This window comes from Glycine soja, chromosome 5 (assembly GCF_004193775.1).
Source record: "Glycine soja cultivar W05 chromosome 5, ASM419377v2, whole genome shotgun sequence".
Classification (NCBI taxonomy): domain Eukaryota; kingdom Viridiplantae; phylum Streptophyta; class Magnoliopsida; order Fabales; family Fabaceae; genus Glycine; species Glycine soja.
The window spans coordinates 18,345,947-18,373,263 of record NC_041006.1 but is presented as its reverse complement, the minus strand read 5'-3'; the positions used below and the strand labels follow the sequence as shown (position 1 = coordinate 18,373,263).

The 27,317-nt window shown below is 35.1% G+C and overlaps 2 protein-coding genes across 2 annotated transcripts; one reads left to right on the top strand and one right to left on the bottom strand.

The window, feature by feature from the left end:
* Positions 1-3,859: 3,859 nt before the first annotated feature.
* On the bottom strand, positions 3,860-21,927 carry LOC114411196 (U-box domain-containing protein 14-like). The gene is made up of 2 exons (XM_028374948.1): positions 21,857-21,927; positions 3,860-4,601 (listed from the first exon to the last, which is right to left on the bottom strand). Exons 1-2 carry the CDS (start codon positions 21,925-21,927, stop codon positions 3,860-3,862), a joined length of 813 nt encoding a protein of 270 aa, XP_028230749.1.
* LOC114412384 (mitochondrial import inner membrane translocase subunit TIM14-1) lies at positions 21,866-25,249 on the top strand. The gene is made up of 3 exons (XM_028376242.1): positions 21,866-22,048; positions 23,269-23,447; positions 24,745-25,249. The coding sequence occupies exons 1-3, from the start codon at positions 22,046-22,048 to the stop codon at positions 24,899-24,901; spliced, it is 339 nt and encodes a 112-aa protein (XP_028232043.1). The 5' UTR covers positions 21,866-22,045; the 3' UTR covers positions 24,902-25,249.
* Positions 25,250-27,317: the final 2,068 nt, after the last annotated feature.

The following is a 27,317-nucleotide window of genomic DNA, read 5'->3' as shown; positions in this document are numbered from 1 at the left end:
GCTTTTTTAGGTGATGACAAAAGTTTGATTTATGAATTGATTTTAGCCTTAGTTTCACTTTGGTTATTAGTCAATTCGATTAAGAAAGGGAAATCCCAAAGAAAAACGTCCAATTGATTTTTTTTAATTTATTTTCCTAAAAGATATTTTTTATTATTATATTATTATTTTGCCTCTTTTGGTTTTAAACGTGATTACGGCATGACCGAATGGTCGGAATTCATTTTAACAGAAAATAAAGGATGTTACAATACGAATGATCGGTGGAAATTTATTTTATTTTTGATTAGGCGAGAAAATGACTTAAATAAATGACTAAAGCACGTCAAAAGGGGGTACGAAAAGTAAATGAAATGAAAATAAAAGCACGCGAAACCAATGAGGACCACTAAGGGTACATAGAATGAATTGAAAAGTTCGATTTCGGGAACTTACCGGTTGAAGACCGAAGAACGATGAAGAACGAACGAAGAACGGTTGAAAATCTTCGTGAAATCACCCACGGAAATGTCATGGTTGCTTCCTCCGCCTTCTGGAGAACTTCCTGGAAGGCCCAAATGGGCCTGGTTGCTATTTGCACCCCCCTTTTTGCTAAATACACCCCCTTGCCTTTTTTTGCTTATTCTTTTTCCGTAACGTTACGGAAACTTACGAATTACGTAACGATACTTGTTTTCCTTCCGTAATGTTACGAAACCTTATGAACTACGTAATCATCCCTTTTTTGGCTTCCAGGATGTTACGGAGCTTTACGGATTATGCACTAACACTTCCTTTTGACTTTCAGCATGTCACGGAACTTCACGAATTGCCTAACAATGGGTGCCAAGTACCTAAAAGTAGTCAAACGAGAGTCGCATCCCAACCACGGATGGTCCCCGGACGAAATTAGGGTATGACACTTACTTTCATAGCTTATTTCCTTTACCTTCCATTGTTAAACCGCCTAGATAGCTTGTCTTTTACCAATTAGTTTTTACCTTATCTTTCACACCTTTTTTAGTGTTTATTTTGGCTATTTCAACCATAGTTTCTTTTACCTTTTGTTTTCACCTTCCTCTAGTGAAAGTGAAGAAGCAAAAGGGGAAGAATCTAGTAAAGAGATTTACCCCCAAGAAGAAGGACAAACTTTAATGGTTAAGGAGGAGTGTAAGGAGGTAAGTGTCTCCTCCAAGAGGTTAGCTAAGAAGGAAAGACATTTTGAAATAAACACAAATATTAAAAAAATTTCCCCTCTTAGACAACCTCCACATTTTCTCCTTTGTAAAAAGACACTTGTTAGCATTGCCACACCTCTTAGGCTTGAGTTTATTCCTCAAGTAAAGGAGTTGTAGGATGAGGGTTTGGTTCGCAAGAGCTTAAATCCTTGGGCTTTGTTGGTGCCCAAAATAGGTATTATTAGGCACCAAATCCCTAAAATAGGTGGTATGATGAATGTTTTGAGTGGTGCAACCCTCTTTTCGTGCACCCAATCCAATTAAATTTATTCCCAACCACACATATCAAATATTCACTTAGTGCATGTGAAATTACAAAACTACCCCTAATACAAAAAACTAGTCTAGGTGCCCTAAAATACAAGAGCTAAAAATCCTATATTTCTAGGGTACCCTACCTACATTATGGAGCCCTAAATACAAGACCCAAAATTAATGAAACCTTAATCTAATATGTACAAAGATAAGTGGGCTCGTACTTAGCCCATGGGCCCGAAATCTACCCTAAGGCCCATAAGAACCCTAGGGCCTTCTCTTGCATCTTTGGCCCAATCTACTTGGAGTCTTCTATCCAATGCCCTTGCGGGGTAGGATTGCATCAGTCTCCTCCACCTCTAGGACCTCACAATCACTCACAAACTCATCTCAAGCTCTCAGGACAGCTTCCTCTTCCAGCTCTGGTCTCTGCGGATCTTCACACAACAAATTGTCTCAAACTCTCTGGAACTTGGACCTTTCTCTCTCTAGAACTCCCTAATTATGCAGAAGCTTCAAGAAAAGGCCAAACTCTTCTCAGAAATCCGATTTCAACCTTAAATAGGTGGCTTTGTTTGTGCTCGTGCGCTTAGCGCAACTATGAACCGCTTAGTGCGCATTAGTGAATTTCGACTTAGCGCGGATTTTCTCGCTCAGTGGATGGACCGAAGCGGTGCGCTTAGCGGGATGACCCTTCGCTCAACGAACATGCACAGCTCATCCTTCTTCCAGATTCTTCCTCGCACTTAGCCGAGGATTGTTGCGCTCAGCGGATATCTCGCTAAGCCAGCAGATTGGTTTAGCGAGAGGGTGAAAATCAGCACTTCAAAACTTGCCTAATTATCTTGAAATTGAGAGAAAATGATTATTAAACACAAAAAATGGAAGTACTAAGTATTTGTTACCTATCTTTAACAAAAAGTAATTACAACACTACAAAATAACCATAAATTGGAGGAGTTTGATAAAATTTACACAAGTTTTATACACAAAAGTTAGTCGTATTCACCGACTAACAGTAGGCTGAAGCTTTCTGCAAGCGTGGGCACAACACCTTGCTATAAAAAGCAATCGGATGATCCTCCTGGAGTAACACGACTCTCATTGCCATCACTGACGCGTCTATTTCAATAGTGAATGGCAAGGAGAAGTTGGGGTTGGACAAAATCGGAGCACTTACCATCGCCTGTTGAAGATTGGAAAAAGTTGTGTGTGGTTCAGGTGACCAGCAGAACTAGTCCCTGCGTAAGAGGGATGTGAGAGGTGAAGCAATGGCGGCGTATCCTTTGATAAATTTCTGGTAAAACCCTATTAATCCCAAGAAACCGCGAAAGGCCGTCGGTGACGTTGGTAGTTCTATCACAAGCATGACTAAGCAAGAGTGAATATAGAATAAATTAACATGACTAAGCATAATCACAAGCTCCCAGAAATGCAAGAGTGAATATAGAAGAAAGTCAGCAAGTAATTTGAGTCTAAGAGTCCAAACTAGATAGAGGGAAGGAAATGGATGCAGGACATAATCAAATATATTATTTATAACGTCATTTAGCCTTTTTTATTTAATTTGCTAAACACTAAATTATGATGCCATACTACTTTCAGATTTCATTAGGAGCGATTTTAGCCATTGTTGATCCTGTGGTCATTGCTGTTTCAAAATTCAAGCTGGTCTTGCGGTCATTGCTAGAAAGTCAATTATGCTGAAGCCTCGAACTCAGGTATTTATATCTTTGATTCGAAAACTAATTTGAAATTGTTGTTGTATGCATTACTGGTATATTTGTAACTTATGTTATGCCTGTGTACATGACCTTTCTTTCATTGGACTGATATGTTCATGCCTCTCTACATGACCTTTCTTTCATTGGACTAATATCTTTGAAGTATTTACTGTGATTTAAACTCTTAGAACTTGTTCATTGTTAGTGTTCAATGTTTTTGTAATTTTATCTGCTGCCCTTCTCTATATATATGTTGTGACTGCCACTGCCCTTCTCTCTCTCTTGTATTATCTTTTTTTTATTAGCAAAATTATAATTTGTATTAATAACTGTGAGTACCAGAGGTACTAAATATACAAGGTAGAAACTAGCAGACTAGCAGAACCATAGGTCCTACGAATCAGGTGCCAATCTAAATAGAATACAATAACCCTGCACTGCTACCCTAATCAAAAAATGTTGTTGATAAATTACTAGACCAATAGTTGTAGGGCTGGGCAAAGCCTTTCTCTAGCTTTCTTCTCCGCAAATTTCCTTTAGTTGGGATTCTATCTTTGATCAATCGCCAAGCAAATGTTGTTGGTTTTAAAGTGATTTTGAGCTGCCATAGGTCCTCTAATTTTTCAGACCATCTATGAGCTATATAACGAGGCAACACTGAGACTATGAACTCTGCAGATTATCAACCCCTTCCATTCGCTGCAAGAGTTCCAATATGCTTCCAGCTTTTCTCTTAGCTTTATCAGTTCCATTTTCTGACAACTCCTGCAGTGCTGCTTCTGCACCATGTTCTTTCGCTAGTTTTAATTGCAGTGGATCTCCGGTGCATAGTGACCACAAGACAGCAGCAGCATTCTCTCGATTGCATGGAGAGCCGGTTCGTATAACCTCAACAAGAATATGAATTGGCTTGGCCTGACCGATCGCTACCCTGCCTTCATGGTGGCTTGCAAGGATTGCCATAATAGCTAGTGCTTCATCTACCATTCCACCCCCAGCATCCTTCAGAAATTGTATCAGTGGGGCTACTATACCAGCTTTTACAGCTCTTGCTTTATTTCCCTGATAAATAGATAGGTTGAAGATAGCAGTAGCAACATCCTTCTTACCTGTAGGAGTACCTTCACAAAGTAACTTTATTAGAGCAGTAGCAGCATCCTTCTTACCAACAGCTGCCCTTTGCTGTTCTATATCGTTACTCGTTAGTTTATCCAATAAAGCACCAATAGCAGTTCGATCACAATCTGAAAGACTGCTGCCACCACATTTCTTTGTTCTACAGTTCCCTTGCTTCTTTGGTAGCTCAATACCGTTGCTTTCACACCACAAAGCAATCAAACTCTTCAAAACATAGTTAGGGGTAAGGGCTGTATGCACAAGTGTCTGCTGTGTCTTAGGGCAGGTTCTTCAACACACACACACACACACACATTCACAGCCACACACCCACCCACACACACACACACAGACACACACACACGCACAGAAACACACACATACACAGCCACACACACACACAGCCACACACACACACACAGAGAGAGAAACACACACACAAAAACACACACACACACACACAGCCACACACCCACACACACACACACCCACACACACACACACACACAGAGAAACACACACACACACAGCCACACCCACACACACACACACACACACACAGAGAAACACACACACACACACACACAGAAACACACACACACACACACACACACACACACACACACACACACACACACACAGAGAGAAACACACACACACAGGCCCTCATTAGCCCTGTCAGTCCTTCAGCCACTAAGTCAAAGAGTAATGGAGCCAAAGGGTCTCCTTGTCTCAACCCTCATGATACACACAAACCCTCATGATACACACACACACACACATATACCCAACTACAATATTAAAGCATAAGCACCCTTGAAGCCCAGCATTTGAAATTAGTTACATAAACAACTGCTGATGTCTATATTTGTTTGTAATTGAATTTGACCTTTTGTATGTTCTTGTATGTGATCAGTGTAATTTGCTATATAAACAATTGTTGTTCATGGTGAGTGAACCTTAGATTCCCGTTTGAGATTGAATGCAATGACTCTTGCGGACAGTTTGCATTAGTCATTGTATTTAGTCTTGAATTGTCTGTTTGGATAGTTTGGGGAGACTGGTATTTTTATGTTAGATTCATTCATGAAGGTTATTATTATTTTCATTAATTTGATTAAATTTCGGTTCAATGCATTTCAAGTTGTTTTCCAAATGCATACTTGATTATCGGGAAATTCATTTGACCGATGTCATGTCGTGTACTTGGAGACCAATGCGAAATGCTGCCGAAATTTAGTCAAATTTTTGTAAATAATGGCAACCCTGACGTTTGAGCTAACATAAAAGACAGTTTTCCTAAATGGGATAGGGCCACACCTATAAATAAAAAAGTGAGATTTTCATGCATGGAATTGCTTAGATGGATCGAAGTTGGATGAATGAAAGTCGCATGAGCCCAGAATATGAGGATGGCGTCGAACAGTTCTTGCAATTTGCTTCAGAAAGAGGTCGACCGAATGAAGAAGGAAAATATTATTGTCCTTGCATCAACTGTTTGAATGGAAGATGACAATTACTCGATGACATACGGGACCATCTATTGTGTGATGGGATTAAGAAGAATTACATGACGTGGATATGGCATGGTGAAGTCACAGATATGCAAAGTGGGTCCCAAACTGAACCGTTTGATGTAGAAATGGGAGATCGGTTAGAAGACATGATTCATGACCTTGGACAAGAGTCTTTCCAGCAAGCACACGCCCCTGTGTATGAAGGATTGCAGAGTGATTCTAAGAAGCCTTTGTATGCAGGGTGCAAGAATTCCTTAACCCTGTTGTCTGATGTGTTAAGTCTAGTTAATGTCAAGGCCAGGTATGGGTAGAGTGACAAAAGTTTCACCTCACTGCTTGAGGTAGTGCACAATCTGCTTCCAGAGGACAACACATTGCCTAAAAGTTACTATAATGCGAAAAAGATATTGTGTCCAATGGGTATGGAGTATCAGAAGATTCATGCTTGCCCCAATGATTGCATACTGTACAGGCATGAATTCCAAGAAATGTCCAAATGCCCTATCTATGGGACTTCACGGTACAAAGTGAAGGATGAAGAAGAAAGTAGTTCTGATGACAACTCCAACAAGGGCCCTCCAGCGAAGGTTTTATGGTGTCTTCCAATCATTCCAAGGTTTAAGCGTCTTTTTTCTAATGAGGATGACGCAAAAGACCTTACATGGCATGCAAATGGAAGGGTTTCTGATGGAATGGTCCGTCATCTGGCTGATTGCTCGCAGTGGAAGAAGATTGATGGTTTGTATCTAGATTTCGGGAAAGAGCCAAGAAATCTTAGACTTGGACTAGCTAGTGATGGAATGAATCCATATGGCACTTTAAGCACTCAACATAGTTCATAGCCAGTTCTGCTAGTAATTTACAATTTGCCTCCTTGGTTGTGCATGAAGCGAAAATACATGATGTTGTCTATGATGATATCGGGCCCAAGACAGCCAGGAAATGACATTGGTGTGTATCTAAGTCCGTTGGTTGAAGATCTGATAAAGTTGTGGGACAAGGGGGTTGTAGTGTTTGATGCATTTCGCAAGGAGACCTTTGAAATACGTGCAATGCTTTTTTGTACCATTAATGACTTTCCAGCATATGGGAATCTCAGCGGTTACAGTGTTAAGGGTCATCATGCATGCCCCATCTGTGAAGAAAACACAAGTTACATACAACTTAAACATGGCAGAAAAACAGTGTACAGTAGGCATCACCGCTTTCTAACACCCAATCATCCTTACAGACGACTGAAAAAAGATTTTAATGGAAGTCAAGAGCATGATATTGCGCCGATACCGTTGACTGGTGAGCAGGTATATCAGCGGGTTCGACACCTGAATACTGTATTTGGGAAGACCCAAAAGAAGGATAAAAGTCAGAGTTGCATGTGGAAGAAGAGGTCCATTTTCTTTGATCTTCCGTACTGGTGTGATCTTGACGTTAGACATTGTATTGATGTTATGCATGTGGAGAAAAATGTTTGTGACAGTGTGATTGGGACGCTCCTTAACATTCAAGGCAAGACGAAGGATGGCTTGAATACCCGTCAAGATCTAGCTGATATGGGTATACGATCACAGTTGCATCCAAGGTCTGATGGGAAGAAAATTTACTTGCCCCCAGCCTGCCATACTTTGTCCAAGAAGGAGAAGATAAGTTTTTGTCAGTGTCTTCGTCGGGTGAAGGTTCCACAAGGATACTCTTCAAATATTAAGAGCCTTGTGAAGTTGAAGGAGCTTAAGCTTATAGGGTAAAAGTCTCACGATTGTCACGTGCTCATGCAACAATTGTTAGCCGTGGCTATACGAGACATCTTGCCAAACAAAGTCAGGTTAGCGATAACTCGCCTGTGCTTTTTCTTCCATGCTATATGTAGCAAAGTCATTGATCCAGTCATGTTTGATGAGTTGGAAAATGAGGCCGCAATTATACTATGCCAGTTGGAGATGTATTTTCCCCCTGCTTTCTTTGACGTCATGATTCACTTGATTGTGCATCTGGTCAGAGAAATCAAATGTTGTGGTCCTGTTTATCTACGGTGGATATACCCGGTTGAGCGATACATGAAGATCTTAAAAGGGTATACAAAGAATCTATATCGTCCAGAAGCATCTATTGTTGAGAGGTACATTGCAGAAGAAGCCATTGAATTTTGTTCAGAATACTTAGAGAAGGCTAAACCTATTAGCCTTCCTGAGTCTCGGCATGATGACAGAGTGGGTGGTAAGGGTTCAAGAGGACTGCATGTGATCACTCCAACTGTAGAAGATTTGTTACAAGCTCACTTGTATGTCTTGAACAACAGTAATGAAGTTTTGCCATACATAGTTAAGCATGAAGCTTTAGTCAAATAGAATAATCCGAAAATGTCAAAGAATTGGGAGTTGAAAAAGCATAACAAGACTTTCTGTGATTGGTTTAAAGATACAATCTTTGCAGATGAGAATGCTTCAGAAACATTAAGAAAGCTAGCAGATGGGCCTAAAAGAAATGTTATAACCTGGTAAGGATACGGCATAAACATGTATTCATTTTACACAAAAGCACAAGATGACAAAAGTACAATGCAGAACAGCGGGGTCACCCTAAGGGCTGAATCTCAACACTTTGCAAGTGTCAATGACGTCAATCCCTATGTAGCTTCCATCCCTTACTTTGGGTTCATTGATGAAATTTGGGAGCTTAACTATGTGAAATTTACGATATGTGTTTTCAAATGTAAATGGGTTGATAGCAACACCGATGTGCGCATCGATGATATAGGATTTACGCTGATAGACCTAAAGAAACTTGGTTACCATAATGACCCTTTCATCATGGCAAAACAAGCTAGACAAGTATTTTACGTGCAAGACCCTTGTGATGAAAGGTGGTGCGTGGTTCTGCAGGGCAAAACAGTTGGTGTTAATGTAGAAGATGATGATTCATACATGGACACCTATGTTAGTCCTTTGACCGCTCAAATCACTCGTAACGTTGTCGGAGAAGAAGAAGCTGACGACGTTCATGCTAATCGAAATGATCATGATGAAGGAGAATTGATTAACATCGTCTAATGTAATTTTCTGCAGAGACAGAGGTCACCAAAGCAAGTAAGTGACAGCTACATTTTTCTCTGATTGAGGCATCAGTTTTTTGTTTTAGATGGTATTCTTAGGACTTCATACAGCTCATGTTTGTCACCAGTTTCATCATCCACCACCCTTTTCTTCTCTGTCTTCTCACGTTTATTGTTGTTAAACCCATATTTATGCTTTCTTCCCTTCATGTCTTGTTTTATCACAACTTTAGCTGAATCTCCTATCTTTAGCACAGTTGAATCTCCTGTCTTATTCTCCAATGACACACTTTGATGGCCTGTATCTCTTTTCTTTGTATGTTCTAGTGCTTCAGCTTCAGAATGCATAAGCAATCAAAATTTTCCAGTGATCACCAAAAGCTTCTGCATCAGCATTAACACTCTTCACCCTCTTTGGTTTATGCTTTTGTGCTGCATTATGTGCTTCCTCGTTATAAATCTCAGCTTTATTAGAGGTTGCACTAGAACGATCAGCACCAATCTGTGCTTCTTCCTCGTCTACCAGCTCAATATCTTTCCTTTCAACTTTTGTTTTGTAAATTACAGTGTAGTTTACAAAAGCAAAGGTCAAATGAAAGATATTGAGCTGGTAGAGGAGGAACAGGCACGGATTGGTGCTGATCCTTCTAGTGAGACCTCCAATAAATTTGAGAATTATAAGGAGGAAGCACAGAATGCAACATAGAAGCATAAACCAAAGAAGGTAGAGAGTGTCAATGCAGATGCAGAAGCCTTTGGTGATCACTGGAAAATTCTGATTGGTCTATGCATTCTGAAGCTGAACCACTAGAACATACAAAGAAAAGAGATACAGGCCATCAAAGTGTGTCATTGGAGAATAAGACAGGAGATTCAATTGTGCTGAAGATAGGAAATTCGGCTAAAGTTGTGATAAAACAAGACATGAAGGGAATAAGGCATAAATGTGGGTTTAACAACAACAAACGTGAGAAGGCAAAGAAGAAAAGGGTGGTGGATGATGAAACTGGCGACAAACATCAGCTAGATGAAGTCCTATGAAGATCCTCCTCATTCTCAAAGAGGGGAACGAGCAACAATTTGAAGGTTGTACATTCGGGAACTAAAGAATTCAAAATAGCTAGTAATAAGAGGGATTTGTTTTTGGGATTTTCCGAGCAGCAAGAGCGGCTACGCAAGAAGTTTGCACTTGAGGAGGGAAGGATATTTGTAGCTAATGAACAACTTTCTTAACTATTTGTCCTTCAGATTTTACTGCTAATATGTAAATATAAATAGTATAAGGGTATGGCATAATAACATGGTCTATATTTACTTCTAAGATTGTTAGGGGTAAAAATGACCATGTCCATAAGCCATAGCCTTATACTATTTATATTTAGATATTAGCAGTAAAATCTGAAGGACAAATAGTTAAGAAAGTTGTTCATTAGCTGGAAATATCCTTCCCTCCTCAAGTGCAAGCTTCTTGCGTAGCCGCTCTTGGTGCTCAAAAAATCCCAAAAACAAATCCCTCTTATTACTAGATATTTTGAATTCTTTAGTTCCTGAATGTACAACCTTCAAATTGTTGCTCGTTCCCCTCTTTCTTTTCTTCAAAAAAGAAAATCAATATCAAAGAAAACATGGATGAAGTCCTAAGGATGCCATGTACATGTGTATTTCTGAAGATATAGTATTTATATTCCATCAAGCATACATTGAATCTTGATTACATGTAATAGACTTTTTATAACATGGTTGCCCCAAATCACAATTAAAAAGCACAACTACCAATCTTTCGGAGTCCTTTGGTTAATTTGTCTTGTCTCCTTCTGTGATGGGGTTTTGTTTAATAATATTATACTTTTGCCTTCCAAAAAAAACTTATGACTGATCCTCTTTTCATTAATCCTATTTTGTATGTTATTGTATAAAAGATCATGGGTTCTCCACCTGCCTCCACTCCTCCTCCTCCTCCTCCTCCTCCTCCTCCTCCTCCTCCTCCTCCTTCTCCTCCTCCTACTTCGGACGCATCGGCTTCGCCGTCTGTCGTGAAGCGGACACGCAAAGCCTCACGTCTACGATCGTTGTCCACTAGACCACCTGGTGCTGAGAGACCAGTGGTGCATGTTGATCCTGCTACCGAGAAGGCCGACGGTCCCCACAAGAAGAAATTAAGAACATATTTGGGGATTGTGGCGCGTGATAAGGTGGACATCACCTACGAGAACTGGAAGGAGGTCCCTACTGCTTAGAAGGACCTGATTTGGGAGGATATTCAGGTATTTCTCTTTTCTTATTTGATTTTGTTTAATTAATAGCCAAAAAATACATTATTGTAACAAATAAACTTTATTTGATGTTTTCAGGCGAAATTTGATATCCCAGAGGCTTCTGATAGTAGGACGAAAAGGAAGTTACTACAGACCGTGGGGGAGAGATGGAGGCAGTTTAAATCAGACCTCACGAGGAAATGGGCCCTTGCAGCAGATCAGGACGGTGTCGAGGACACTATCTGTGAGAAATACGGCATAAGCAAGGAAAAGTGGACCCAGTTTTGCCAGACTCGCAGAGACCCTTCTTGGGAGGTATGTTCCTTGCCATTTAAGTTGTTTTTCATATTAAACATGATGTTGTTATACTTCATTCTACCCATTTCAAACATTATTGTTTAATTTTTTCAGGATGTGCGCATGAAGGCACAGGCCATCCAGAAGCAGAATACTGCCCCCCATGTTTTGTCTCGTGGGGGTTATGATTATTTGGAGCAGAAGCTCCTGGCTGAGAATACGAAAAAGAAGCTGCAGGAAGCTGCACAGTCAGGAAGCGTTGATGGCGTTATCGACCCTCCATCCCAGGTCAGACGCCACATGAAGTGGAAGATGGCCCGCACGAAGAAGACAGGGGAGATAACGACTGAGGCCGCAAAGGAAATCGCTGAGAAGATTGTAAGTCATTTTCAACTAACCATTACAATTATGTTTCAATATGTTGAGAATGCCACATACCACTGTGTGTTTTCTGTGCAGGATTCATTTGAGGAGCAGGCCACACAGGGATCGTTCGTCCCCCAAGGACGTCAGGATGTTCTGGCCGCTGCTATTGGACGTCCAGAGCACCCTGGACGTGTCCGTGCAGTTGGAGCCGGTGTCACCATCAAGCAATACTTTGGATCGGCTCCACGGACGTCCCACAACACTTCCTCCCTGCCTCCTGACGAATTATAGCAGCTGATCCAGCAGATCAGGGACCAGCTAGAGGAGTCCATCACAGAGAAAGTGACGAGGCAAGTCATGGCATCCTTCAGCCAGCTTCAGTCGCAGATGCAATCTTAGGGACTTGCAGTGCCTCTTGAGCCTCTGGTTGGTCCTGGTCCCTCCGGTCCTCGAGTGAGCACAAAGGGGAGTTGTGTTGATCCCTCAGGAAACGATCCTGAGACGGGTGACTCTAACAGGTGCGGCTTGTACATAGAAGCAAATCCTGCCCGCCTGGTTGCCATGGAGAGAGTTTATGAGGGATCCACTGTTGTTCATAACACTCCTTTTTTGTCTGGCCAAGTAAAGGTGAGTGTGGAGGAGGTTACAGATGCAGATGCTCCAGTTCCTGTACCCACTGATGAGGTTTCCTTAGTGGGGCAGGTACTTCACACCTTCCTTGCTTGGCCGACACATCTGGTCAAGTCTTTATCACAGCAGGTACTTATTGTCCTTACTATATGTTTCTTCTTTTTAAATTAATTCATTAAGTGTGCCTCAAATTAGGCTATTTAACTTTGTTTCATGAACAGGTAGCTGAGTCTCCGCCAAAACCACCTCCGAAGCCCGATCCGGAGGTCGATGATCCGCTTTATCTGATGACATTGACCATCCCAGAGCTTTTCTTGAGGCCTTATCAAGTTAGATGGGATGCCACTGTGGTCAATGTCTTCTACATAAAGCACGAAGACCTCTTCGAAATTGCACACGGTGGTCAATGTCTTAGCATATCAGTGTTACAATTGTTGATTCTGTAAGTCTTTATATAAAAGACTTTTAACTACCTAAGTTATGGCTTTCAATTCATAAATATTTAACTTTGACTTAACATAAACAGGCATCTCACTGAAACATGTATGCGAGTGGGGAATTCTGATATCTATGGATTCCTCGAGCCACAGTTCATTCAGAGGTCTGGGCAATCACAGTTTGAGTCTGAAAGTTACATAAAGAGTTGGATGCAGAGTTCACAACGTGATGTCTATCTTGGAGCCTACCTAAATGGGTAAGTCACAAAATAACTAAATTTAAGTAATGTTTACTAATGTACTAACCCATTTTAGGTTCCACTGTAACCGACACTGGCAGATGGTGGTCATCCTGCCCAAGGAACACCTAGTTGTCTGGTTTTGTTCATTGCATAACAGGCCAGACAACTACCTTAAGGGGATTATTAATAGGTTAGTGTTCTTTTCAATACATTTGCATTGTAATACCTCAACATACAACACCAGTTTTTAATTGTTACTCATATGGAACAGTGCTATCAAGGGTCTTGATGATGCTCCACAGCCTAAATCAAAGGCTTCTGCTAGGTGGATTGTCGTCAAGGTACATCATTTACATAAAACTTCCACTTATATATATTTCTTTATGTGTCTATACACTAGTTGTTTAATTAATATCCAAATTTCATTATGTATTTAGTGTAATAGACAAAAAGGAAGTACTGAGTGCAGCTACTATGTGATGCACTGGATGTCCACCATCATTTTAGGAACTTTTAGAAATAATTGGGAAGCGGTAAGTTTATTTCAAACAAAATCGATTTATTTATAATTTGTATTACATTATTAACTTATTATGATTTATTTCATCATGCAGTATTTCAACGATCCTAGACCATTGGAGCCAGAGAGATTAAAAGCATTGCAGATCCAGTGGACACAGTTTTATCTCCGAGTTAGAGATCAGGCCTAGGATTTAGGGACATTATCTTTAGCTTTAGTTTACTTTGGTTTAACATTTTTTACATTTTCTATGTAACATGAACATTGAATTCATTTGATGATTGTTCTTTATAATAAATCAATTATTTGATGTTTATTATCTTTAAAACTACTTGAAAGCATAATAAAATGTTTATTTGCTGTGAATTGGGCCTCCTGAAATTGCATTTGACAGGTACAATTTTGGGTTTATTGTAAAAACAAAAAGTATATATAAAAAAAAATACTTAAAAACAACATCGGTTATTAACAAAAACCGATGTTAATATCATAACCAACATCGGTTATTTGCAAAAACCGATGTCGATATGAACCTTAACATCGGTTGTAATAGAAAACCGATGTTAACGTTTGTATATTAACATCGGTTATTTGTGTATAACCGATGCCAGCGTTTGTATTTTAACATCAGTTATCTGTAGATAACCGATGTCAACTCTTGTACATTAACATCGGTTAGTTATAAATAACCGATGTGAACATTGTTGGATCGAGTGGTCTCAGAATAATTAAGAAAGGGGGGTTGAATTAATTATTCCTAAACCTTTACTAATTAAAAAATTACTCTTTTAAGGCTTTTACTAAATTGTTAAGAGAATGAGGAGTAGAAGAGAAACTTAACAGAAAGTAAAAGCGGAAATTAAATGCACAGCGGAAAGTAAAAGAGTAGGGAAGAAGGAAACAAACACACAAGAGTTTTTATACTGGTTCGGCTACAACCCGTGCCTACCTCCAGTCCCCAAGCAACCTGCGGTCCTTGGAATTTCTTTCAACCTTGTAAAAATCCTTTTTCAAGCAAAGATCCACAAGGGATGTACCCTCCCTTGTTCTCTTTGAAACCCTAGTGGATGTACCCTCCACTAGAACTGATTCACAAGAGATGTACCCTCTCTTGTTCTCAGTCAAACCCAAGTAGATGTACCCTTTACTTGTACCACAAAGGATGTACCCTCCAATGTGTTAAGACAAAGATCTCAGGCTGTTACACCTTTGATACTTTGTGAATGGGGATACAAAAGAATTCTCAGGCGGTTAAAACTTTGAACACTTTTGTATTATGGAATGGGAAGAATCAAAAAAAAATTCAGACTGTGTCGTTTTGAATTCTTTGACAAGGGAGAAGGGAGACACAAAAGAATTCAGGCGGTTAGTCCCTTATTCTTTTGGAAAAGAGAGAAGAGAGACACAAAAAGAATTCAGGCAGTTAGTCCTTGGCGAATTCTTTTTGGCAAAGGGAGAAGAGAATGAAAAGATGAATAGCACAAGTTTTCAAGGTTTAGAAAACCAGAAAACTTCAGAAAGCTTTTGGTACAAAGAAGAGGAAGAAGTTCAAAGAGATTCAAGGCTTGTAAAGGATTGTATGAGATTGATTGGAAAAGTATTCAAGATTGTTGTTAGAAAGATTGATTAAGAATGCAAAACAAAGCCTTGCTTTTATAGACTCTTCATGTCTGGTCAAGAAGGTCATTCAAAAGAGTTATAACTTTTTAGAAAAACTTAAAACCCATTTGAAAAAGTCAAAACCTTTTTGAAGAGTTACATCTTTTGATTTTTCAGAAACAGTCACTGGTAATCGATTACCAAATAAGTGTAATCGATTACACAAAGCTTTTGAGTGAAAGGATGTGACTCTTCACATTTAAATTTGAATTTCAACGTTCAAGGGCACTGGTAATCGATTACCAAAACATTGTAATCGATTACAGCCTTTTGGAAATAATTGGAACGTTGTAAATTCAGTTTGAAAACTTTTTCAAACTCATTTTGCTACTGGTAATCGATTACAACAATATGGTAATCGATTACCAGAGAGTAAAAACTCTTTGGTAAAGGTTTTGTCAAAAAACCATGTGCTATTCAAAGTTTTGAAAAAACTTTTTAATACTTATCTTGATTGAGTCTTTTCTTCATTCTTGAATCTTGAGTCTTGAATCTTGATCTTGATTCTTGAGATCTTGTATCTTGAATCTTGATTCTTTATTGTAGACTTTCTTCTTGAGTCTTGAATTCTTCTTGATTCTTGAACTCTTGACTTGTTCTTGATTCACTTGAGATGTTCTTTGATTCACTTGAGTTGTTCTTTGATTCACTTGAGTTGTTCTTTGATCTTTTGAGCTTTTTGTTCATTACCTTTGTCATCATCTTTTGTTGTCATCATTGTTATCATCAAAACACCTTTGAATCATAGTTGATTCATCATGAAGCTTTGCTTCCACAATCTCCCCCTTTTTGATGATGACAACTTCTGAAATCAAGAAACACACACACACCACACTTTTTCCTAGTCGATCACTCTTATAAATGCTCCCCCTTTGTTTTTGAATTTATGCTTATCTTAAAATTAAATTATTTACTCATGTGAGTTCTTGATTTATCCCTATTTCTCTTCCCCTTTGGCATCAACAAAAAGCCAAAGTGCGTATCAAACTTAAAGTATGCACATATATCTTAAACATTCATACAACATTCATAAAAAATATTAACCACATCATGAAGTAAAAACCATGAAGTAACACTCATAAATAGATTAACTTATAAAATCCACATAGTCAAATAACATGCTTGTTCAACCATACCATGCAAATAAGGAAATAGTAAATTGGTCAAATATCATAATAATATAGCCAAAATACATGAGAATAGAAAACAATCAAACAAGATATCATAACTATTCATCACACAAAATATAATACTTCATAGAATGTCATATAATCCAGAAAGTCATTCATAATATTCAAATAAAACATATATGAATAATTAAAAATATAAAACACAATATCAAATGTAAGTACATACCGCTAGTCATATATTATTAAAGTAATTAAGTTTAAAATACACAATCATAAACAACCAAGAGCAAGTCAATATATAGTCATACTAAGCAAGTATTAAAAGAAATACTAAGTGTTCAAATGTCATAAAAACATAACCAGATACAAGGTTTAAAAAGACAAAATATAATTATAATCTAAATCTATTATCAGAGAATCAAAACTTAATTCTACGTAACAAAAATTAGTTATGAACACATACATGGTAACTCATTACTTATCTCAATTATTTTAGCATATTAATATAATTTTGACAAAAATCTAATCATGTCAAATTATATAAAAATGAATAAAGCATACAATAAATGTATTCATACAAGAGAGAAAAACTTATAAAAATCAAACAAGATAATAAATCATCCTTACATTATAATAGAAGCATATGTGCATAAATAGCAAATAAGTCATAAGTCATCAAAACACAAATCATTTGTCTAAGTCACTTGCATCTAGAAGTCATAATTCTCTTCTAATGATGTAGAAGAGTATTTGGTTAGTGGTTTTGTAAAGATGTCTGCAAGTTGGTTTTTAGTGTCTATAAATTTTTTAAAACACAATCACCTTTTTCCTAAGACTAAGTGCTAATTGACTATCAACACTTACCAAGATGAGTTTTTATCATCATAGAAGGTTTTATCATATCAAAATAATTTTATTTGAAATACAATATAATAATTTTGAAAAGCATAAAAAAATATTTTGAACAATCAATCAAGTAATTCAAACATATCAAACAAGAATTATACAAGGATTGAAGGATATAGATCACAGGCATTATCAAACATTCAGATTTGTTAAAGATAATTTAAAAACTTAAAAAGTTCAAAGAACTCAATCAATCATGTAATCATTATTTTTTCTGAACCTACATGCTTATTATCTTTATCATGCTCATGCTGGATAACACTTTTTTTTTAATCAAAAAGATACTTTATGTATGAAAATTTTTATATAAAAATAAATAAATATAATATAATGGATTTTGAAAAACTTTATGAATGAACCTTAAGCATGTAATTGTCATGTCATATAAAAAAATATGCAAGAATCATACAAGAGATATAAAACCATGCATAGCCATTCATAAATGACTAATCACATATTACATCAAAAATCATGCATAATTATTTTAAAAATATATATTATCAAAATAATCAACATAACTTTTTTTAAAAAAAATCATAATAACTCTCAAACACAATCAATCATCAAAGATTTCAAATTAATTAAATTTAATTAATAATCAACTAACTGTGCACAATACTTTTTTAAAAAAATTCAAATTTCAAATTTTAAAATTTTAAATTTTAAATTTTAAATTTCAAATTTCAACTTCCAGTAACTTCTTTTTTCAACTTCCAACTTCCAATAACTTCCACTTTCATTTTCAACTTTCAACTTTCAATAACTTCCAAATTTTAATTTTGAAACTTCCAATAACTTGGACACAATTACCAAAAAAAAATCAATCATGTATATTGAAATTATTTAAACTAAATATAGTTAATTAATCATAATAAATTTTAACATAATCAAATAATTTTGAACTTATCTTCAATTTATAGAACTAAGTCTATTCTATTGTAATCGATTACACATAGTGATAATCGATTACCAGAGAATTAAACACTGAAATTTAAGTATCAAATAAAAATTATCAACACATATCATGGTAATTATTTACTTAATTCAATTATCCTATCATGTCAAAACAAACAAAACATAAGCAATTCAAGCATTAAACAAAATTCAATTAATCATATTTATTCAAAATTAAAACTAAATATAGTTAATTAAACATTGTAAACACAACAAACAATTTCATCAATTATTTTCTATTAGCCACAAAAATAACTTAATTGAAAATACTACTCATATCTTAATTCATAGAAATGGCTTAGATGTTACCTCTTTTGAGATTTTACTGATATTGTTGTCACCGTATGTAACATGTTCACTTTTCTTGGGAGAAATGGTTATGAATTTGGATACATCTCCTGTTATGTGCTTGGAACATCCACTGTCAATGTACTACTTCTTTCTTACAAATTCTTCTTCGTTGTTATCATGAGATTTTGTCATGAGACATAAGTTGACTTGGTCTTCATCATGATCTTGGAATAACCTGTTCCTGAAAATACTTTTGAAAGACAAAGAATCTAAAGAGGCCATTAATCTTGAAGTTGTTAGACTTTGTACAAGAAACCTGCTCTGATACCACTTGTTGGATCGAGTGGCCTCAGAATAATTAAGAAGGGGGGTTGAATTAATTATTCCTAAACCTTTACTAATTAAAAAATTACTCTTTTAAGGCTTTTACTAAATTGTTAAGAGAATGAGGAGTAGAAGAGAAACTTAACAGAAAGTAAAAGCGGAAATTAAATGCACAGCGGAAAGTAAAAGAGTAGGGAAGAAGGAAACAAGCACACAAGAGTTTTTATACTGGTTCGGCAACAACCTGTGCCTACCTCCAGTCCCCAAGCGACCTGCGGTCCTTGGAATTTCTTTCAACCTTGTAAAAATCCTTTTACAAACAAAGGTCCACAAGGGATGTACCCTCCCTTGTTCTCTTTGAAACCCTAGTGGATGTACCCTCCACTAGAACTGATTCACAAGAGATGTACCCTCTCTTGTTCTCAGTCAAACCCAAGTAGATGTACCCTTTACTTGTACCACAAAGGATGTACCCTCCAATGTGTTAAGACAAAGATCTCAGGCTATTACACCTTTGATACTTTGTGAATGGGGATACAAAAGAATTCTCAGGCGGTTAAACCTTTGAACACTTTTGTATTAGGGAATGGGAAGAATCAAAAGAATTCTCAAACTGTGTCGCTTTGAATTCTTTGACAAGGGAGAAGGGAGACACAAAAGAATTCAGGCGGTTAGTCCCTTATTCTTTTGGAAAAGAGAGAAGAGAGACACAAAAAGAATTCAGGCGGTTAGTCCTTGGGGAATTCTTTTTGGCAAAGGGAGAAGAGAATGAAAAGATGAATAGCACAAGTTTTCAAGGTTTAGAAAACCAGAAAACTTCAGAAAGCTTTTGGTACAAAGAAGAAGAAGAAGTTCAAAGAGATTCAAGGCTTGTAAAGGATTGTATGAGATTGATTGGAAAAGTATTCAAGATTGTTGTTAGAAAGATTGATTAAGAATGCAAAACAAAGCCTTGCTTTTATAGACTCTTCATGTCTGGTTAAAAAGGCCATTCAGAAGAGTTATAAATTTTTAGAAAAACTTAAAACCCATTTGAAAAAGTCAAAACCTTTTTGAAGAGTTACATCTTTTGATTTTTCAGAAACAGTCACTGGTAATCGATTACCAAATAAGTGTAATCGATTACACAAAGCTTTTGAGTGAAAGGATGTGACTCTTCACATTTAAATTTGAATTTCAACGTTCAAGGGCACTGATAATCGATTACCAAAACATTGTAATCGATTACAGCCTTTTGAAAATAATTGGAACGTTGTAAATTCAGTTTGAAAACTTTTTCAAACTCATTTTGCTACTGGTAATCGATTACAACAATATGGTAATCGATTACCAGAGAGTAAAAACTCTTTGGTAAAGGTTTTGTCAAAAAACCATGTGCTATTCAAAGTTTTGAAAAAACTTTTTAATACTTATCTTGATTGAGTCTTTTCTTCATTCTTGAATCTTGAGTCTTGGATCTTGATCTTGATTCTTGAGATCTTGAATCTTGAATCTTGATTCTTTATTATAGACTTTCTTCTTGAGTCTTGAATTCTTCTTGATTCTTGAACTCTTGACTTGTTCTTGATTCACTTGAGATGTTCTTTGATTCACTTGAGTTGTTCTTTGATTCACTTGAGTTGTTCTTTGATCTTTTGAGCTTTTTGTTCATTACCTTTGTCATCATCTTTTGTTATCATCATTGTTATCATCAAAACACCTTTGAATCATTGTTGATTCATCATGAAGCTTTGCTTCCACAAACATTTGAATATTAACATCGGTTATGTACACATAACCGATGTTATACACAATGAACTACATCAATTAAGTATATGCATTGTCAACGTTGACATCGGTTTTCTACCAAAACCGATGTTAATGGAATATATTAACATCGGTTTTCCAGTAAAACCGATGTTAATGTATTGCATTAACATCGATTTTTCTAAAAAACCGATGTTAAAATATCATATTAACATCGGTTTTACTGGAAAACCGATGTCAGCGTTCATCATGCGTACATTTTTTTTTGCTGTTGTTCATTGTGTTTAACATCGGGTATTTAGAGAACTGATGTTGTCATATACATGTTAACATCAGTTCTCCAAAACCAATGTTAACATTCATACATTCAACATCGACATTTTCAACATCGATTTTAGAACCAATGTAGAATGTTCTAAATAACCAATGTTGAAAGTGTATTTTCTAATAGTGATTAAATATGATTTAATTACAAACAAATGTTCACTTAAATTATACCATAAACAAAAAGTCTATTATTATTATAATATCAACTTTGTTTTTTTTGCATGTTAGCTATATTTTACGTAATTTTGATAGTTAGTTATGGGTGTTGGTAGTTTTCTAGTTGTAGTTTTTGTGGATTCTTTTGTTGATATATCCCTTAAATATAATTTTAATAGTCTTGTCTTTCAATAATTTTGTGGTGTAAATACACTTTAACCATCTTAATTATAACTAAAATGACATCTAAGATATTAAATTTTTTCATTAAATTAATTTTTTTTAATTTTTTTTTATTATAATATGCATTCTAAGACGATTCCTAGAAAAATCGTCTTAGAAATTTGGGATAATCATCTTAGAATTTTCAAATTTTTTAACTTTTTTTTTTAAAAATATTCTAAAATGATTCTCTAAAAAAATATTTTATAAAATTTATTTTCCAAAATGATTTTTGAAAAAACTGTCATAAAATCATCATCATTTTAAAAAAATTTAAAAACAATGTTTTTAAGATAACTTTTTTAAAATCCATCTTAGAATTCTGAATTATAACATATGTTAATATTATTTCTTAAATCACACAATTTTTCTTTAAAAATTTACAAGTTTTTTTTATTAAATTAATCAACAGAAACTTTTAAGAATTTTTATTTTGATTTTTTATTTTCACAAATTAACTTGACAACGATATACATTTTAAAAACGACGTTTTTTACCCAAAAGATATATAGATTGAACATTGTTGTGGCGAACTCCAAAACCGTCTGTCGCAAATTTATTCCAAACTTCGAAGCCAACCGACACGTCATCGAACCGAAAAACTACTTCCATAGCCTCTCTCTCCTTCGCGTAGCAGAGTTAGTGGCATTCAATACTTGTGAATGAAAAGCTCCAACGATTCTCTTCAATCCTCCGACTTTCCTAGGAATGGTGAGCAGATCCTCTTTCTGTTGAACATGTTTCTTGCAACATTTTTCCCCGTTAATGAATTGACCCATATAATTTCGCAACAATTTATTATAATAATCATATTAACCTCATGATTATCTGTTTTTTCGCTCTGACATTAAAGGTGGTAATTTTGTATGATGTAAATGTTTGTTTTGGAAGATACAATTAAGAAAAATATGGCTATAAAGGGTTTTCATTGAAATTGAAATGATAGTATACAAATTCCTCTATGCCCTGTAAATTTTGGTTCTAAGTATCATGTTGTCTCAATAATTAATTGGTTTTGTAAAGTGTTTTTCCAACGAGCTTTTGATCTTAGCAATGCTCAAGTCTTTACGATTTAAGTGATTTAAGTGATATATGTTGATGTTGGAAGTTTGATCATTCACTATACCACCTCCACGAGGTGTCTCCAATGTAACGATGAAAAATTAATGTAAAATAAAAAGTTGTCAGTACAAGTGGTTTGACACTTGGGCCCTTAACCAAGGTTTGGGTTTTGATCCCAGCTTGGGATTGAAGAGGTTCCACATTGGGAGGCTGACCCAGATACCTCTTAATTACACACACACAACAAAAGTAAATAATGAACTTATGAAATATTTGTTATATAGAGGTCAATGATAAAACCAATGGGGGAGAGAAAACACTTACCTTTGTATGTATCCGAAAACAATTAATACCTGTATGACCTGTCGTGTTATGCATGTTTGTGCCTAAGTGGAATTATTTTCTCATTTACCCTTTGCCAATTGTCAGCATTTTTTTTGTTGGGTATTGATGTTAAATATGGTTGAGGTTGTAGCATAAAAGAATTGAGCAAGTAAGCATATATGGTTGTGTATGTAATGATGTGAGCAATAATAGTGTCTCCCCCTTCCCTTCTCTTGTAATAAAATTAATTTTGGAAGAATAGTACATAGTTGCAGCTTATGCTTCATTTATTTATTATGGTTCACAAAAGCAGGCTATTTCTATTTTCAGACTTACTTGTTATAGCCTTCAATAAAATGTGGAAAAGGTTTCATTTATTCAATGGTATTAGTGCTGGACTCTTGATAAACTTGTCGAGTTGCAGTTGGAATGTGTTGAACTAAACATCATAATTAGTACGAAGAATGTTAATTACAATTTCATTCCTCATTTAGTTGTCTTTAGTTTCAAATTTGTCTGTGTTAACAAACTGCTATGTACATCAGGCGACACCATTTCTTGCTGGCCTTGCTGTAGCTGCTGCAGCACTTGCTAGCAGGTATGGGATCCAAGCTTGGCAAGCATTCAAGTCACGGCCCCCAAAACCCAGATTGCGCAAGTTCTACGAGGGTGGTTTCCAATCTACAATGACAAGGAGAGAAGCAGCACTAATATTAGGCGTCAGGTAACATTGATATTTGATTTCTCATAAGTGTTTTGAACTAAAATAATTTATCAAATTATATTTGTGATTCTGGAGAGAGTGCTAGTGAAGTGAATTATTTTAATGAACTTGAAAGAAGTTTCTCACTCCAGTCCTAAATAGCTGTCTTTTAGAGGTTTAGGCTTGTTCCAAATTATCTGTCACTTGATAATATCATGGTGGTAGTAATTAATTTTTCCACTTCTACCCTCACCCTAGCTTTTCATATTAAATATGTAAGTATAATTTCAGTTTCCTAAGATCTCTACTAATAGAATCTTATATCCATTATAAATTCATTTACTTTCCCTAATGAAGGAGTGGAGACGATTAATAGCAAGTACTAATAAATAGGAAAGAGAGTGTTAATGCAGAACAATAAAAAATTGATGGAGTGAAAATATAAATGAGGTTATAATTTTAACAAAAGATCAATTTTGTCAACTTAATTTTGTTTTTTACTATCATCAATGTTATTTACTTCCTTAACCTGTCCACTAACCCTAAAATGACAGTTATTCAAGACCAGAAGTGGTAGTTCTGATGTTTGATTATTCTTGATGGAAAAAACATAATGAATTTTGGATCTTCATATTTTATGGAATTGGTATGTTTGAATGTTGCAATCATTATATGGTTCTATGTATAGAAGAAGTTACATTGGTTCAACACGTTTAATGGTTTCAAAACAGTGATGAAGAAAACCAAAGATTAATTACTAGTAACCATGAGCACCCAGAAAGTCATTATTCTGCAGAGATATGCAGAATATATTCTTCCTAGGTGATGAATCCCCATGCATCTAGCGTAAACCAAAGAATTTTGGGTCTTCCTTCTTGGGGATAAGACAACTTGAGTGTGTCTACATGAGCAGTAGTCCATATGGGTTGATATTGGGAAACAGAATTTTGTTTGCAAAAACCACAGAACAGTGACCAGAGAGTTCACATGTAAATCCTAATAGCATATGCATCCTCCAACTATATAGGATTGTCGCTACTTTGAACACTCATAAAAGATATTCTATCTCTGCAAGAAAATTCAGCAAGATCATCTAAGTTATCTTTTTCTACTTAAATTATATAAATTGAACTTTGTAGCATTCAATGACTCTTAATATTGATCCCCTCCTTTTCTGTGGGCAAAAGTAAACATGCTGTTGTCCTCATCCCATAAATTTATTACTAGGTTGTGTGCTTTAGCTTCTCCAAGACTGGAATGTTGATCTTGTCTTTGTCATCAAGCTTTTCTGAATTTATATTGTTCCATGATTCATCAGGGAAAATGCAACTGCAGACAAGGTGAAGGAAGCACATAGAAAGGTTATGGTTGCAAACCATCCTGATGCGGGTGGAAGTCATTATCTTGCTTCCAAAATAAATGAAGCGAAAGATGTTATGCTTGGGAAGGGAAGGGGAAGTGGATCTGCATTTTAACACATTTGTTGCAATGTCTTAATTCTGGACATTACCCGATTTTTATAAATCCTCATGAAATACATTGCATAGTAACTCTGTTTCGAGGAATTCATTTAATTTGTAAATATTGTGGCCTGCTCGTGATTTCTTTCCCCTTGTACGTGCATTGCAAATTCAGACTTCTCAAAGCTGCTTATTTAGTTCCGGTCAAATATTACAATAAAGAGTGGTAATGAAATACTGTGGTCCATGGGAGAAGTGTGTTGTACTATTTTTCTTCTTTATTGTTATTAGTATGACTTAACCAAACCGTCTGTATACTTGTATTACACCTTGGTAACTTGGTTAATTGGTCATTGTTTCGAATCCGGAAGCATTCTCTTTGCATATGTAACCAAAAGACTGCGTATAATGATCCTTCTCTATACGTTTGCATAGCAAGGAGCCTTCTAGCACTGGGGTGTGTTAGTTTATTGTTAAATATGTTAACCTACATTACAATTTTTTTTTTAAAGACGGGCGATCATAACTGGTGGTAAAATTAAAGAAAAAGGAAGGGAGAAGAGATTTGAATTTTTGGCGTATGTCTTGTTTTGGAAACTAAAGTTTATTAAAGTGTAGAAGAAAGGAAACGAAATAAATCAAGAAATTAAAGTTTATTAAACTTCTCTGAAAAGTTATAATGAACTTAAGCACCTTAACTCATTTAATTTCTCTATAAGTTGGGCTCTATAAGTTGATCAAGTTTGATTCATTTCCCTTTTAAAATTAATTTATTTTTTTAAAGTGTCTGGTGAGAAGGGATTTTATTGTTAGTGCGTATCTGCATTGAGATTGTAAAACTATATTACTGATCAAGAGTTGTTTGTCCGATAATCCACTTTTGAATTTCATTCAGTAATTTTCGCTTTAGATTTTTTTTATTTATATAATTTAGACTGTTCATTGAACAACTTCATTATTTGAGGATCAATGAATCGTTACTTTGTTGTATTTATAATGTTCGTTGAGTATTTTGTTTGTACTTGTTGTTCCTTTTCTACCTTGTACTTACATTAGTCCGTGTGTGCACGGGTTTGTTTATATTATATTTTTAGAATTTATATTTAACTTTTTTATAACATATATGAAGATAAATATAATTATTAATTGTTAAAATATTTAATAGTATATTAAATATAATTACATTAAGTTCAAGAATGGTGATTAATAAAATTTTTAATTGAACATATGTTGTCTTTAAAAATATTTAACCTATTAAACTTTAGTATGTTGCATTATTTCTTTAAGTAATAATAATCATGCAATACCTATGAAATGTATAAATTCAAAAAGAAATTTGAATATATAATAATTTTAATTTGAGTGTACTTGATGTTTTCCTTTTTCTAATTAATAATTTTACAATATATTTATTGTAAAAATCAAATTTTATATTGAATTTATTGAAATAGTATCTTTTATTAAAAATGTATTGTTTTTTAATTATTCTAAAATTATTTTTTTAATCTCTACAAACAATGATGTTTTTAATATTTTAAAGATATTATGTAATGTTGTTGAATTTTTGAATTGATTATCCTCATCGCAACATAAATTTAAAGGCTATTATTATTATTATTATTATTATTATTATTATTCACACAACATTTATATTATCATTAATTACATTTTAATTTTTAAATTTATTTATGAATACAGATTATAATTTCATTTTTTATAAAAGTAGGTTTTTTCATTCTTAAAATCTAGCTATTAATATTTTATATTAATACTTGATTATTACATATTTAACTCTGGTTTTAAAAAATGAAAATTTATTTAATACTTAATTATTACAAATTATAGTATTTTTTAACAAATAAGTTTTTTTTTTGTCTTAACCCTCCGGTTCATCAAGAAAAAGGAATCGTGACTAATCGAGAGTTCGACCGTGAGATATGTATATATATAAAGTCTGACAAAAAATTATTTTCGTCAAATATCAAACATGTATAATACCTTATCAATATAACCTTAACATCATCACATTAACCAATGTACAGATACTAAGTTTAACAAATAAGATATTCATGGTTAGTTAACTATCTTTTTATATAAAAAAAAAGTTACTTTAACTGTTATCAATAACAAATCTATCAATTAGATATTCATATACCTGAATTTTAAATGTCAAAAGATTTATTGACTTGCTCTGTTTGAAAAATTAAAATAAGTATGTGTTTGTATGAAATAATTAAATACTAAGTAGTTATTATTTTCAATCAAACATTAGTAGAAAATAGAATGTTGATTCTAATATGGAAGAAATATTTAAAAGTAATATTCATAAATATTTCTTCCACACAGAAAAAACTAATATTCAAAACTTTAAAAGTATATTTAGTTGAAACTATTGAATCAATTTTTTCTCATGGTGGTAGATGTAAACTTG

Coding starts and splice junctions, on each gene's coding strand:
- LOC114411196 (XM_028374948.1), bottom strand. CDS start 21,927: ATGACGTGTCGGTTGGCTTCGAAGTTTGGAATAAATTTGCGACAGACG. Junction 4,602..21,856: donor TTGGAGTTCGCCACAACAAT/GTTCAATCTATA, acceptor TGTGTGTTGAAG/AACCTGCCCTAAGACACAGC.
- LOC114412384 (XM_028376242.1), top strand. Junction 23,448..24,744: donor GCACTAATATTAGGCGTCAG/GTAACATTGATA, acceptor ATGATTCATCAG/GGAAAATGCAACTGCAGACA.